Here is a 14769-nt window from a genome sequence, read left to right as displayed (position 1 = left end):
ACCACCATGCCTGGCTGATATTTCTATTTTTTATAGAGACAAGGTTTTGCCACATGGCCAGGCTGGTCTCAAACTCCTGAGCTCAAGCAATCCACTTGCCTCAGCCTCCCAAAGTGCTGGGACTGCAGGCATGAGCCACCATGCCTGGCCCCCATCTGGTGTTTTAAACAATGTGAAATTTTACACAGAAAGTAAAACAATCAAAATTACTCAGAAGTGCTCATTTCAACAGCACATACACTAAAACTGTAATCTACAGAGAAGACTAGTGTGTCCCCTGCACAAGAATAACACACAAATTCATTAAGCATTCCATATTTTGCACAGTCCCCAGAAGGTCATTTCTTTATCTGCTGACAAGCCCCAAGGGAACAGTACGAGTCATAGCAAAAAAAATTAAAAATTCAAAATATCCATTGAATTTGGCAGTTAGGAAATCATGAGTAAGCTTGACAGGTACAGTAACTGGGGGAAGCAGTAAAGGCTGCCTGCAATAGGACAACTGAATGAGAAATAATTTCATTTTGAAAGGAAAGTTATTCCAAACTTTGGAAACAAGGCAAAAAGGTGAGTGGCATGTCCTTTCAGTGTCAAACCAAGGACTAGGGGATTGTACTTTGTTCATTTCATTGTTCGCTATTGATTTAAAAGTCCTATACTGAATCTATACATTAACTTGTAGATTTTTGTCCAGTAAGAATGCAAATCCCTACTTCCTTTCCAGTGGAACAGATAACACCAAAAGTTATAGTTTATTACCCTGTGAGACATTAACAGGTTTGTATCTAACCTTGCCACCTTATACTAACATTATATTGTTAAATTGCCTATAAATACCTGGCTACTCAAATACACTCTCAGTAACTAATGAGTCGAATAAAGTATTTGTCACATGTCCATTTATATTTGCATAATATTGTCTGGAAAAGCCTCCCTTAGTGTTACTTCTGAAAGACCTAAATAGAGCGAAGAAACGATCTGTGTGATGACCTGGAGGAAGAGGATTACAGGTGGAGAGAAAGGTGGGTACAGACTTGGAGGCAAGAGCAAACCCAGTGGGTTCAATGAATAAGAAAAATGCCAGACTGTTTAAATCAGGGAGCGGGGAAGGAAGAGTGGTGAGAGATGGGTTCTGACATGAAGCTCATAAAGGTGAGATAAGATACGTAAAACACTCAAGTTCACATTAAGGAGTTTGTACTTTATTCTAAGCCTAACAGGAAGCTGTTAGAGGTTTTTAAGCAAAGGGATATAATGATCTGAAAAGACATCTCGAGCTGCTCTGTGGAAAACTAACTCTAAAGGCACAATGGGGAAGCACAGAAATCAGTTAGGAAGATAAATTTCAGACAAAATAATGATGACTTGGACCTGGGTGCGTAGGGTAAGAAATATCTTTTCCTTCTACCCATTTTAGGCTCATTGGCTGGGGATCCTGTAACAAAAGACAAATTAACAAGAGAAAAGCATAAATATTAATGTTAGTTTTACATAACATGGAAACTTCATAAAGAAATGAAGACCCAAATAAATAGTTAACCTTAGTGTTGTTTAGAGTAGGTTTGAAGAAGAATGGAGAATTGTGGGAAAATGTGATGGGGCTAAAAGACTGTGATCTAAGGGTAATAAACTGGGGGAAACTTAGCAAGGCCTGATGTTCATATTCGTCTCTACGTCCCTGTGTTTTCAGAGATAAAGATGTTACTTTTATTCCAGGTATAGACAGGGCAACTCTCACATGAGGGTATTACGTCCTGCTTCAGAGCAGAAAGGTGCAAGAAAGAGACATTCCTGCATATGTTCTTTCTCAAATTCCTTCAGTTTAAAGTATTCAATATGTCTAGGTGCCGTATTTTTGGGTAGCATGTCCCAAACCCCGTCAGGTGGTAGAAGCAGAGGTTGTGAGAAGTCGTTTAATTCGCTACATATTTTGAAGATTAAGCCAGTAAGGCTTGTTCTACAAGATGTAAGGCCTGAGACAGAAGACTCAAGTATGAGTCCTTAGCCTGAGCAATTAAGAGAACGAGGTAACTGTTCACTGCATTAGGTCCATGATATTTGTTTTTATTTAATTATGTACTTAATAATTCCAGGCTATTGGTTGGACACTTAAAAAAAAAATTATACGATAAAATACACAGCTCTTAGGAGTTCATCCCATGAACTTTGACAATTCTATGTATCGGTGTAATATTTCCATTACCTGGGCAAATTCCCCTTCGCCGGGCCTTAAGCATAATCTACAGAAAAAACTGCGTACATAAATAGACGTTTACAACTATTTCTAAATGAGATTTCTAAAGTGAACCCACCTATCTATAATCAGTGTCCAAATCAAGAAACATTACCTGAACCTCAAAAGCCCCCTGGTGGCTCTTTCATGTCATTGTCCTCCCCACTATACTCATTAACACCTAGTTTTTAAATGGAACCACGCAATATGAACTCTTCCATGTCTAGCTTCTTTCCCTCAACTTCATTTTTTTGTGTGAAATTCACGCATGTTGCCTTTCAGTAATTTATTTTTGTACTGTACTTCCGACTCTTTACTACAGATAATGGTCAGCCTCCATTTCGCTAACAGCTTTTTTTCCTCTCCGAGTTGTTGATTCTAATCGCTGCCTTGGACGATCTATAAAGCTGAGTGCGCGCTATGTGACCTCTCAGGGGTCGCTGCCTTGGACGATCTGTAAAGCTGACTGCGCGCTATGTGACCTCTCAGGGGTCGCTGCCTTGGACGATCTGTAAAGCTGAGTGCGGGCTAATGTGACCTCTCAGGGGTTGTTTCCAACCGTGTTGTTGACATCTTGAGCCTGCCAAGGACTAGAATAATCTGAAAACTAGGCTTCTCTGGGGGTCTCACTGAGTGACAGGGTTAGAACCAGAAGAGAACATCGTCTCCAGAAGACATTTCACCATTTTCTTTGATAGTAAACAGGCTCAGTTATACCGAATCCAAACCCAGGCGAGAACTACGGACTCTTGAAATGGTCGGTGAAAGGGGCGAAAGCACCAGGAAATTGTGCTTCAACAGTCCATGACAGAAAGCAGGGCCTGAAACTGTGGCCATAGGCCGGCCCTTTTGTTAGGGCCTTGACCCGGGCTTCCGCTACGGGGCCCGGTCACGGGGCCAACGCAGCTCCACCTCCTACGGCGGCCAGTGATGACGCCACCACGTCGGAGCTGATAGACCGCGGTGACGTCTCCACCGCGCCAAACTCACTGAAAATCAAACCGTTACCATTAGGAGCCCTCCACGCTTAACATATCCGTTCTTTCTCGTTTGAAAGTAACCAGGCTGCTCCTCCCCATTTTTTGCCTTCTTCTCGCAGAGGCCGAGAGACTAACCTTACACAACATGGCGGCCTGGTGTGTCTGGTGTCCTAGAGCGGACGAAAGCAGGTGACTCTCTAGTCAACTTCCGACTTGGACTCCGAAGATCGGCACGTTATTTCCGGGGCTGGGTTAAGGCAGAGGTTCCGAGCTGCGACTGCGCAGCGTGGCCCAACGCGGTCAAATTATAATACACAAAGTTGTCAGAGCGGAGAGGAAGACATTACTCTTCTCGGATTGCCGGTTCCTTCGCGAGACTTGAGCGTTGCTAGGAGATTCGGCAGGCGGGCGGAGCCAGACTCGGCGGGGCGGGGAGGGGTGAGGCCAGGCTCAGCGAGGCGGGGAAGGGTGGGTGGAGCCAGGCTTGGCGGGCTGTGCGTGCTCGCGGTGGGCGGTGGCGGCGGCTGCCTCGCGAAGGTTCCAGATCCGTCGCGTGCAGAAGGCGGGCCGCGGTCTTGCGCAGGGTCGGTGTGGGCGCAGGCTGCGGCGCCGCGACTCGTGCGGGTAGGCGTCTGCGCTCGGTTTGAGGGCTCGGCGCGGCGTTTCCTGTTCCTTCCTCTGCGCGGCTGCAGCTCGGGACTTCGGCCTGACCCAGCCCCCATGGCTTCAGAAGAGGTAAGTGGTCCGGCCCCATCTTCCTCATGCCCCCCAGCTGGAGCTGCAGCGCTAGCCTCCCGCCCCACCGCCGTTTCCGTGGGCTGAGCCGCCCTGCGGCGACCCGGTCCCGCGGCAGTCGGTGCGCCGCCTTCCCGGGGGACACCTCACTCGCCCCTTGCTGCGCCGTCGGCTCCCAAGCGCTTCCCCTCGACCTCGCACCCCATTCGCCTGCTGGGCTCGAGCGGGGGTGTGCGGCGATTCTCCGTGCAGGCGGTGCGGGGAGTGGGTCTGGGAGAGCGGCCCGTTGCGCGTGTTCTTCAGGCCCTTTCTGCCCTGGTTTCCCAGCCAGTGGACAGGAAGCTTCATTCAAGCAAAGCTGGGTGCAAACATGAGGGTCGTTCTTGGTAGAGGGCGGTTGGAAGGTGAGTTCTCGGTGCTAGCACTTGAATTCTCTTAGTCATGTTTTCTCTACACACGAGGAGCTGTGTTACTCTGGGCAAGTTGTTTAGCTTCTGTGTGTCGCAGTAGCATCCATTTCATAGGGTTGTTAAAAAAATACGATTTCTAGGTGTTTAAGTCAGTGATTGGCAAACAGCAATCTGCTGTATGTGATTTTTAAGATAAATAACTTGGAAAGTTAGTTGTAATTAATAGTAAGAAAGCGAATGGCCTGTGTGAAAGCTCTGTAAACTCTGAACGTTGGAGAATTAAATTTTGTGGAGACTTAGTTTGCTCAGTTAGAAAATTGGAATGATAGTACTTGTATTGCTCATTTCCTGGCATAAGTGGGAGGTGAAGACGGGACAGTTATTCACAGTTAAGTGTTGGGTGTGTATTAACTAGATTTCCTTTATGAAAACAAGTACTGGGGAATCCCAGGCTTTTTTTTGTTTTGTTTTTGTTTTTTAAACTCAAAATCTTTTCTTTAAATGAAGAAAAACTGAGGTTTGTGTGTTCCAGTATTAATCTGGGTATCTTGTGACAAGTCTTTTAAGGTAGGTCTTGGGTACTATGTGCCCCTAGGAGAGAACTTCACAGTCTTGCAGGTGGATAGCTCAGTGTTAGTCTTCTTGAAAGTAGGGATCGTTCTCAGTTTAGGTACTTAGAAATATACATTTAAGGGCACTTGATTTTTGTTTTGTTTGAGATAAAATTCAAGTTTTTAACCATTTTAAAGTGTACAATTCAGGTATTTGTTTTTTGTTTTTTGTTTAAGTATATTAACAGTGTAGTGCAGCCATCACGATCACTGTCTAGTTTCAGAACATTTTCATCACTCGAAAAAGAAACCATTAAATGTCTTTTAAACAATTGCTTCCCATTCCTCCCTCAGCCCCTGACAACTACTCATCTTGTACTTTCTGTGAATTTGCCTATTCTAGGCATTTATATAAATGGAGTCACGCTGTATGTGGCCTTTTGTTTTTTGGCTCCTTCAACTTAGCACTAACATTTTCAAGTTCATCCATGGTGTAGCGTGTATCAGTACACATGCTCTTTATGGCTAAATAATATTCTATTATATGCATATGGCACATTGTGTTTATCCTTTTATCCGTTTGTGGATATTTATTTCCACTTCGTTTGAGACGGAGTCTCGCTCTGTCGCCCAGGCTGAAGTGCAGTGGCGCAATCTCGGCTCGCTGCAATCTCCGTCTCCCGGCTTCAAAGGATTCTCCTGCCTTAGCCTCCTGAGTAGCTGGGATTACAGGCGCGCGCCACCATGCCCGGCTAATTTTTGTATTTTTAGTAGCGACGGGGTTTCACCACGTTGGCCAGGCTGGTCTCGAACTCCTGATCTGAAGTGATCCTCCCGCCCGCCTCGGCCTCTGAAAGTGCTGGGATTACAAGTGTGAGCCATGGCGCCCGGCCTTATTTCCACTTCGTAACTAGCATAAATAATGCTGCAGCGAGTACTGTATCCAAGTTTTTTGCGTGGATGTGTTTTCAGTTCTCTGGGGTATATACCTAGGAGTGGCATTACTGGTTCATATGGTAACTTTTTGAGAAACTGTTAGACTATTTCCAGAGTGGTTGCATCATATTCCCACAAGAAATGTTTGAAGCTTCCGAAAGTTTCTCCACATCCTTATCAACATTTGTTATTTTCTGGGGTGTTTTATTTTTCTTTTTCGGTTTATGATACCATCCTACTGGGTGTGAAGTGGCATCTTAGGAATTTGATATGCGTTTACCCAATGATGAAGATGTTGAGCATCTTTAATGTTCTTGGTGTCCATTTGTGTGTCTTTGGAGAAATGTGTGTTGAATTCCTTTGCCCATTTTTGAGGCACATTGGTGTTAATGCCTCCTAGTGAAAAATTAGGAAATAGGAAGATAAAGCTTGAATGCATTATGGGTAGGGATAAAAGGGAAATAAAATTTTTATATACGTAAAACAAATACATGCCAAGAAGGCAAGGAAAATTACATGATAAATTAGATAAGAAACTAGGACATCTTAAAGTATTTGTGCAGAAAAAGCATCAAAGGAATCACCTTTGTTGGTTTCAAGTCTGCCAATAACAGAACTGAGGAACTGCCTCAGTTTTAAGTTTTTTCAGTGGATACTTTATAATAAAAAGAGTACTTTAGAGTCAAAACTGGCAATAAAGAGGGCTTGGGAATTCAGCCAGCCATTGGGGGAATCCCTTGCCTAATTCGAAGTACCTTTCTGATTCTGCTAGATAAAGTATTCCTATTTCAGTCAAAAAGCAAAACCTCTTGCTTAGACTTAATATATTTCATTTTACATTTCAATATTTTTATTATGAATTAGGAGTTGTAGAATCAGCGTTTTTTTGAAACCATTACAATAAAAATATTACTTTGAACTGAAACATCTTGGTTCTATGCTCAAAAGGTGAGTTTGCAAGATTTTTTGTCGTAGTAATATGAGCTGTTCTTGGAAGGGTCGAGAGTGGACAAGAGGGTTGGGCAGAGTTGATTTTTTTTTTTTTTGAGACCGAGTTTTGCTCTTGTTGCCCAGGCTGGAGTGCAATGGTGCGATCTCGGGTCACTGCAACCTTTGCCTGCCGGATTGAAGCGATTCTCCTCCCTCAGCTTCCCGAGTAGCTGGGATTACAGGCACGTGCCACCACACCTGGCAAATTTTTGAATTTTAAGTAGAAACAGGCTTTCAACATGTTGGTCATGTTGGTCTCGAACCCCTAACCTCAAGTGATCCACCCGCTTTGGCCTCCCAAAGTGCTGGGATTACAGGTGTGAGCCACTGCACCTGGCCAGAGTTGAACTTTTTATACCATGTCATCTGTTATAGATAGGCAAAACTAGGGCATCTGAGTTAAATGAGATAATAAAAGACTTGTAGTAAAAGAAAAGAATTAGTTCTGTTATTGCATTTTATAAGATTATTAAGAAACAGGCTTTCAAACTCTGTTGTGCGTCTGATATTCTGAGTTATAAAGCACTAAAAGACTTTTAAATTGAGCTTTTGATATAATCAAGCTGTGACACAAGATTTTTTTGGTCAAGTTGCTAGTGTCAAGCCAGAGTGTAAAGTTATTGTAAGAAAAGTGAAACAGCTGTTTGGAAAGATCTTGTGTATTTGCAGTATGTCAGAGGGTAATTGGGGGAAAAAAAACTTAGGCTCAATAATTTTCTAACATTGTCTTTAACTCTTGAATTTCATAAAATGTTGCCTCTATCTCTAGAAAGTAGAAAGTAGTAGACTTTAATAGATGATGGATTGGCAAGAGAAGAAAACGAGAACGTGGTGGCTTTTTCAAAAGATAATTTCCAAGAGTATGTTGCATTTTCGGTCTTTTGTCACCTTCTGTGCAACCACCTCCTACACTTCTGAGTGTAAGACTGACCCAGCTTCAGAGCAAGACTTTTCCTCAAAAGCAGAAAAAAATTTTTTTAATCTTTTGTCTTAAAAATTAAGACTTTTTTTATGCGAGGTATTTGAGGTGGGAAGATCAATGAAGACCAATCAGTGACAGAAAGTGGAACATTCATTACCTCAGTTAAGTTTGCTATAAAAGCATTTTACCACGGTCATTGCATGTTCTCTTATCTCTTAAATATTTTAAAAGTGTCTGACATCTAATGACACTTGGATTAGATGTTACAAGGAAATCTATGAACCCTTTGTCAAAAAAAATTTCTTTGTTTTACTTTTTAGGTTGCAGACGTTTCTTGTAAATATTTTAAAACATAAACTGGAAAATTTAGGTTTGAAGACCTATTTATTGTTTGTTCAAGATTGTTCAAAGTTTTCCTTTTGAAAAGAAGCTTGAGTTAATTACAGTTAATAAGCCAGATGGAAGAATTGAAGTTGCAACTAAATCCTAGAAAATTTAGATGAACTTCTTAATTCTTAGTGCTTATTTCAGTAAGTTGAAATGAGTGATAAGCACAATATCAAGCCATTTCCTTATTTATCATAGCTAACTTATTTTTTGTCTTAACACAGCTACAGAAAGATCTAGAAGAGGTAAAGGTGTTGCTGGAAAAGGCTACTAGGAAAAGAGTACGTGATGCCCTTACAGCTGAAAAATCCAAGATTGAGACAGAAATCAAGAACAAGATGCAACAGAAATCACAGAAGAAAGCAGAACTTCTTGATAATGAAAAACCAGCTGCTGTGGTTGCTCCCATTACAACGGGCTATACGGTGAAAATCAGTAATTATGGTATGACTTGCTTCCCTATAGCCAGTTCTGCCTCCGAGCAACCTATTCCTTATAGTGGTCTAACAAATTCATCCCCAGTGAGTTTTGAGTCTGTGTTTTTGGTGGCTTGGAGCAAGACCCATCAGTTTTTATTTAATAAAACTTTTTTTAGATATAAATAGGAAAGGACGCGTTCTAGAAGCTGTTAACAAGAGTAAGGTGATTCACTACAAAATGTAACAACAAGGAAGAAACTTATTCTGAAATTGTTCAGTATATATGAGGCACAGCTTTGGTGGTGGTGGTGGTGGTTTTTAATCATGTTTTATGTTTCACTCTGCCAGCCACCACAATTAACTGAGGAGAGGAATCCAGTTAAATTCAGGAAATATTTTTGAGCACCTAATGTGTATCACTATTGTGCTTTGACTTACGGATACACAACAGTGACTAAGACCCAATCCTTGCTCATGTTGTGGTTGGGACATTGACGTATAACTCATAGTTTAATAATGTAGTAATACTGTTTTTCTTCAATGATGTATACAGTTTTTTGTTTTGGCGGCAGCGCAACTTGAATATGAGTGATGAGCTCTCATTGGAGCAAGGACAGTCTTGTTTTTCTTTGTGTTAATAATGTCTAGCACATAATAGGTAACATAGCTGAGGAAATAATTCTGGAGGTGAGGAACAGGGAGAATTAGAGAGATCTTAGTGTGAAGGGTGAGTCGTACGTTCAGCAAGTCAAAAAGGAACGGAACAGCACTAGCAGAGGATGTGAATAGAGACTTGGAAGGCATGATCTATTTTGAGTATTGTTATAGTGAAAAGCATGTGTATGTCGTGCTTAAGAGATGTACTGTATAGTACTATAGGAAATTGCACCGTGTACTCAGTTGAGTATAGGAAACTGGTCTGAAGGTGTTGAGGATTATGGTATTTTAACCAGGAACATAGATTTGTGTTGAGGGAGAAACTTGTCAATCCGGAGGATGGACTGACTGAATGGAAAGAAACTATTAATAAATGAAGTTCTCTGGAACCCACTAGAGCATTTTTTTCATCAACACTATGTTTCTTTTTAATTTTCGAGGGTACATAGTAGGTATATATATTTATGGGGTACATGAGATGTTTTGATAGAGGCATGCAATGTGAAAAACGTCATGGAGGATGGGGCATGTTTCTATTCTATAGGACTAAGTGAGCAATAGTCAGGGATATGTATGTATATATTCTTGATAAACAAGATGCTTTTTTGTGAAGTTTTTAATTTTCTACAAACGTGATGGTATTTTGTGAAGTGTATATATATGTCTTTTATGTTGACAGAGTTCTTCTAGGTTAGAGACGTGCTGGTAGTTTGATAATACATACCGAAATGGCATTTAATAGATACCAGTAGGTTTGTCAGATTTGGATGAAGAATTGGAGTCTTTTACATTCTACTTTGCCCTGGAAAGGAATTAAGAGAGCTAGGATTCCATTTGTTTGACTACTTACAGAAGTAGAAATGGTTATGGAATTAGTATTGATACTTAGCCATCCAGCTTAGTGGAGAACTACCAATATTTAGATGTCGGACAAAATTGTTTCCATAAAAGCTGTAAATGAACTAATCTTAAAGAATGTATTTAGTGATCATATTTTTATTCTGAAGGATAAAAAGAGCTTAGGTTTTGTATTCAGAAACCTGGATTTGAATCTGAATTCTACCACTTGTTAGATGCCTAACTTTGGGCAGAGTGCTTAACTGCTTTGAGGCTCCATTTCTCAACCTAGAAAATTTCTTACATTTCAAATTTTTTCATGTTTATATGACTGGATTTTCATAATTTTACTTTCCTGAGTTATGAGCCATGTGCATTTGCTGTTCTAAAGATAGTTTCAGAGGCTTACTTACGTCCCATCTTTTGTTGTTGTTGCCAGGATGGGATCAGTCAGATAAGTTTGTGAAAATCTACATTACGTTAACTGGAGTTCATCAAGTTCCCACTGAGAATGTGCAGGTGCATTTCACAGAGAGGTGAGTTCTCATTATAATGGGAAAGACAGTGAATTAACAGTCAACATTGCCTTATCTTGAGACTCTTTTCTTTGCAGTTTTTAAAATTCTTAAATTTAGAATTAATTATCCTTTACAACTACTTTGAAGAGGTGAGCGTTAACTGGCCAAATGCACACCCTGAAATAAAGCCAGCAGCTTTTTTTCCACAAGAACTATGGAGTAAGAGTACCTTTCATAGAACTAGAAAGATGATGTATTCACCATTGTGTTGCAGGTCATTTGATCTTTTGGTAAAGAATCTAAATGGGAAGAGTTACTCCATGATTGTGAACAATCTCTTGAAACCCATCTCTGTGGAAGGCAGTTCAAAAAAAGTGAGTGTGCTTTTTTTGGTTGTAATATTGTGAAACCTTACCAAATTGAACCTGGCTGTTTTAGAACTGAGATGAACTGGAATGAATTTGTCCTCTGTAACAGGGACCGCTGCCTGTTTTGTGAATAAGTTTTATTGGGACATAGCCAGGCTTATTTGTTCGTGTGTTGTTTGTGGCTGCTTTTGTGCTACAATGGCAGAGTTAAGTGGCTGCAGCAGACCATATGGCCCTAAATGAAACCTAAAATATTTACTGTGCGGCCCTTGACAGAGAACATTTGCCAACTCCTTTTGTAGAAGAATAGGCTATTGTAAGAATATTCCATTAAAATCAGGAAGGAAGTAAACATTTGAAGGTAGTTAAGAGTGAGACTTGAGTTTTATACCAGGTTTACAGCTTATTGTTTGTGACATTTGGCAGCTTAATCACTCTGTGCCTCAGTTTCTGCATTTATGCGATAGTAATAATTTATTTCACAAAGTTGAAATGATACACTGAAGTGCAATACCATATGTAAAGTGCTTAAATTAATGCTAGTGTTAGCATTGTGCATGATGCTCGTATACATAAAAGGAGGTCTTAAGCACTTAGCCTCCTTGGAGTTAGAAGCAGCTATAAAAATAAGGAAACTGTCTTTTAAAAACTACTGTTTGTAATTTTTACTAAATCATATAGTCCCTCTTTTCTGCCTAAAGTGAATAAATGAAGTTTAATGCGTTAGGTATATAGACATGCCATTCTACCATCTGTTTTTGTAATACATAATTACTTAACAGCTTACAGGTGATACTCAAATATAGTTGGATTCGCTGTCTTACTGCACCCTTCTGCATCTACTAGTCCCATAGGTAGAGTACCAAAAGATCCCTAGAAGTATTGATCATTGTTTAAAGACCTGTACATTACCCTTCTTTCTCACTTTCAAATGCCTCACCTTGCCCCATACTGCCTTATATGACTTGGTTTCTTGCCTATCCCCGACCCCTTTTATTATATTACTGTCTTTTTCAGTCACTAAAATCCAGCCACTCCTCCTGCTCCTCAAACACACCAAGATCATCCCATCTTGGAGCCATTCTACATGCTCTGCCAACTGCCTTCTCCTGACCTTTGGCTTCAGCTCAGATTTTGCCTCAGAGAGGCCTTCCTAATGAAGTTCCTGCCCCCACCCCCATTAACACCCGCTTTGTCTTGATAGCACTTTCTAGGATATCATGGTATTCAAGTTTTACTTATTTATGGTCTTTTCACACCATGAATGTTCAGATTTTGGCCTGTTCATACAAGTATTACTGGCACCCAGAATAAGTCTGTACATACTAGGGACTTGATCAATTGAATAAATAATTGTTTTATAAATATTCATGCTTATCTCCATGTCTTCTAAGCTGTATTTGTTTTCCCGCTTTTCTTCCAGGTCAAGACTGATACAGTTCTTATACTGTGTAGAAAGAAAGTGGAAAACACAAGGTGGGATTACCTGACCCAGGTTGAAAAGGAGTGCAAAGAAAAAGAGTGAGTCTACTTTCATTTTTTTAAAGAATTTTAGTGTATTGTTTGAGATCATGGATTTTTAATAGTTTGTCTTTATGGATAATATATTTCTGCTTTCAACTGTCAGAAACTACCTGAAGAGGGCACGTCTAGCAAGTTGCTTTTTAAGGTCTTTGTAGTTAAGGGTTGACTCTTTAGTATGGTTCTTAACCCTAGGCGCAGTTGTGCTTCTATACAAATAACTGTGCCCATTCTCAGATACTCTGTTTTCAGTAGTTCGAGAGAGGCTTAGGTATCCCTGTATGTTTTAAATTTCTCAGATGCTTGTGATGCGTAGTTTTCATTGTCACTGGTTTATAGTGAAAAAGATAAAATATTTTTATCCTTCTTAATAATGACCTTTTAAAAATGTTTATTCAATGATACTTGCATTCTAGGTCAGTTCATCTTCTAGAGGTACTGACTAAATTAATTCAAGACCCAGGCCACTGTGTATCTCAGGCTTAAGAGGAGAGTTTTTCTAATTAAAAAATACATGAGCTTCAGGGTACATCCATGTTTATGTTTATGATTTTCCCTCAAGTGTTTTTTTTCAAATTATGAGGAAACATGCTTTTAAAAAATGAAAACAAGTTAGAAAATCAAATCCTTATTTTACCTGTCAAAAATCACAGGAGGCCAGGTTGGGTGGCTCACGCCTGTAATCCTAGCGCTTTGGGAGGCTGAGGCGGGTGGATCACCTGAGGTCAGGAGTTTGAGACCAGCCTGGCCAACATGGTGAAACTCTGTCTCTACTAAAAATACAAAAATTAGCCGGGCATGGTGGCATGTGCCTGTAATCCCAGCTACTTGGGAGGCTGAGGCAGACAGAATTGTTTGAACCTGGGAGGCGGAGGTTGCAGTGAGCCGAGATCACTGCACTCCAGCCTGGGCGACAGAGCAAGACTGTCTCAAAAAAAAAGAAAAAAAACCATGGGAAATCCCTGTGCCTAAAAATAGCCCCTTACTATTTTTATGACCTCTTCCATGCACCAAGTGTGTGCATGCTTGGTACGTGCGTGTGTGTTTTCATTAAGATGAATTTGTGCGTACCGTTTTGATTGTAAATATCTTTGGGTACTCTGTCTTCCCTCTTTCCCTCTACTTCCTGCCAATGTTAACAACCTGAATTATTCCGGTGCTTTCGTTTCTCCATTGTTGTATATGTTTTCTTTTTAAAGGAAGCCCTCCTATGACACTGAAACAGATCCTAGTGAGGGATTGATGAATGTTCTAAAGAAAATTTATGAAGATGGAGATGATGATATGAAGCGAACCATTAATAAAGCCTGGGTGGAATCAAGAGAGAAGCAAGCCAAAGGAGACACGGAATTTTGAGACTTTAAAGTCCTTTTGGGAACTGTGATGTGATGTGGAAATACTGATGTTTCCAGTAAGGGAATGTTGGTGAGCTGCATATATAAATTTGACAGATAGCTATTTACAAAAGTAAAGGCAGTGAATTCTCCATTTCCTACTGGAGGATTTATTTAAATAAAATATGCTTATTAAACACTCCTGCAAAGATGGTTTTATTAGTACCCTGGTCATTTTGTTCAAGGAAGGGTTATATTGCATTCTTATGTGAAATATAAAAAGCAAGTGTTGCCCAATAAAAACGCTACATTGTGTGTATTTTTTGTTCAGCTGAGAACTGGAAAAGTATTTGCTTGCCTTTAAGTTACTGACATCAGCTTCCACCAGTGTAAAAATTGAGTAAAACCTGAAGTTTTGCATAAAATGCAAATCGGTGCCTGTGCTTGAAGGTTGCTATAGAGCATCTGACCCCTTATTGCCACCTTAAGCAATGTATATGCCTTGCATTACCATGCACTAATTCAATCACAGGTGTTTCTATCTAGATTTAAATATGTTTCTATCTAGATTTAAATATGTTTGTCAATGAATGTGGAATAGAAACTAAATCTAAACATGACAATAATAGACACACATCTTTGTATGGTACCAGTTAGTTTTGCCGTGGATCAGATGGTTTATAAAAGTAATAACCATAAAGCAAAAAATAATTTGAAAGCCCATTTATTCCTATGCTCAATAAAGTTAAGTTTTTCTTCATTAGAACAGTTTTATGATTTATTTGTCTAGGATTATGTCAGAAAAATCAGGCTTTTAGTAGGAATTACTCCTATTCCCCCTGAAGTCAGGACCAGTGCCTGTGATCTCCATTACTATATTTTACTGGAGGTATTAGCCAACACAGTTAGATCAGAGAAAGCAATTGAAGCCAGGCATGAAGGCTGGCGCCCGTAATCCCAGCTACCAAGGC

General features: G+C 40.3%; 1 protein-coding gene and 1 non-coding gene across 4 annotated transcripts; both read left to right on the top strand.

The window, feature by feature from the left end:
- Positions 1 to 216: 216 nt before the first annotated feature.
- On the top strand, positions 217 to 322 carry LOC112131046 (U6 spliceosomal RNA). Its single transcript, XR_002913203.1, has one exon. It is a non-coding gene; the product is annotated as a U6 spliceosomal RNA (small nuclear RNA).
- A 1279-nt stretch (positions 323 to 1601) lies between these two features.
- Positions 1602 to 14564, top strand: CACYBP (calcyclin binding protein). 3 transcript variants are annotated; one of them, XM_054547351.2, is made up of 6 exons: positions 1602 to 3402; positions 8369 to 8588; positions 10497 to 10593; positions 10850 to 10949; positions 12367 to 12464; positions 13664 to 14564. In XM_054547351.2, exons 2-6 carry the CDS (start codon positions 8483 to 8485, stop codon positions 13818 to 13820), a joined length of 558 nt encoding a protein of 185 aa, XP_054403326.1. In that variant the 5' UTR covers positions 1602 to 3402; positions 8369 to 8482; the 3' UTR covers positions 13821 to 14564.
- The last annotated feature ends 205 nt before the right edge of the window (positions 14565 to 14769 follow it).

The sequence above is a fragment of the Pongo abelii genome, chromosome 1, assembly GCF_028885655.2.
Source record: "Pongo abelii isolate AG06213 chromosome 1, NHGRI_mPonAbe1-v2.0_pri, whole genome shotgun sequence".
NCBI lineage: Eukaryota > Metazoa > Chordata > Mammalia > Primates > Hominidae > Pongo > Pongo abelii.
Note: the sequence above shows the minus strand (reverse complement) of the source record. Positions and strands in the feature narration are given on the sequence as shown.

Excerpts from the sequence above, each read along its gene's own strand:
- CACYBP (XM_054547351.2), top strand. The coding sequence starts at position 8,483 with ATGCAACAGAAATCACAGAAGAAAGCAGAACTTCTTGATAATGAAAAA. Across the intron at positions 10,594-10,849 it reads CAGGTGCATTTCACAGAGAG|GTCATTTGATCTTTTGGTAA; the intron begins GTGAGTTCTCAT and ends ATTGTGTTGCAG. Across the intron at positions 12,465-13,663 it reads AAGGAGTGCAAAGAAAAAGA|GAAGCCCTCCTATGACACTG; the intron begins GTGAGTCTACTT and ends TTCTTTTTAAAG.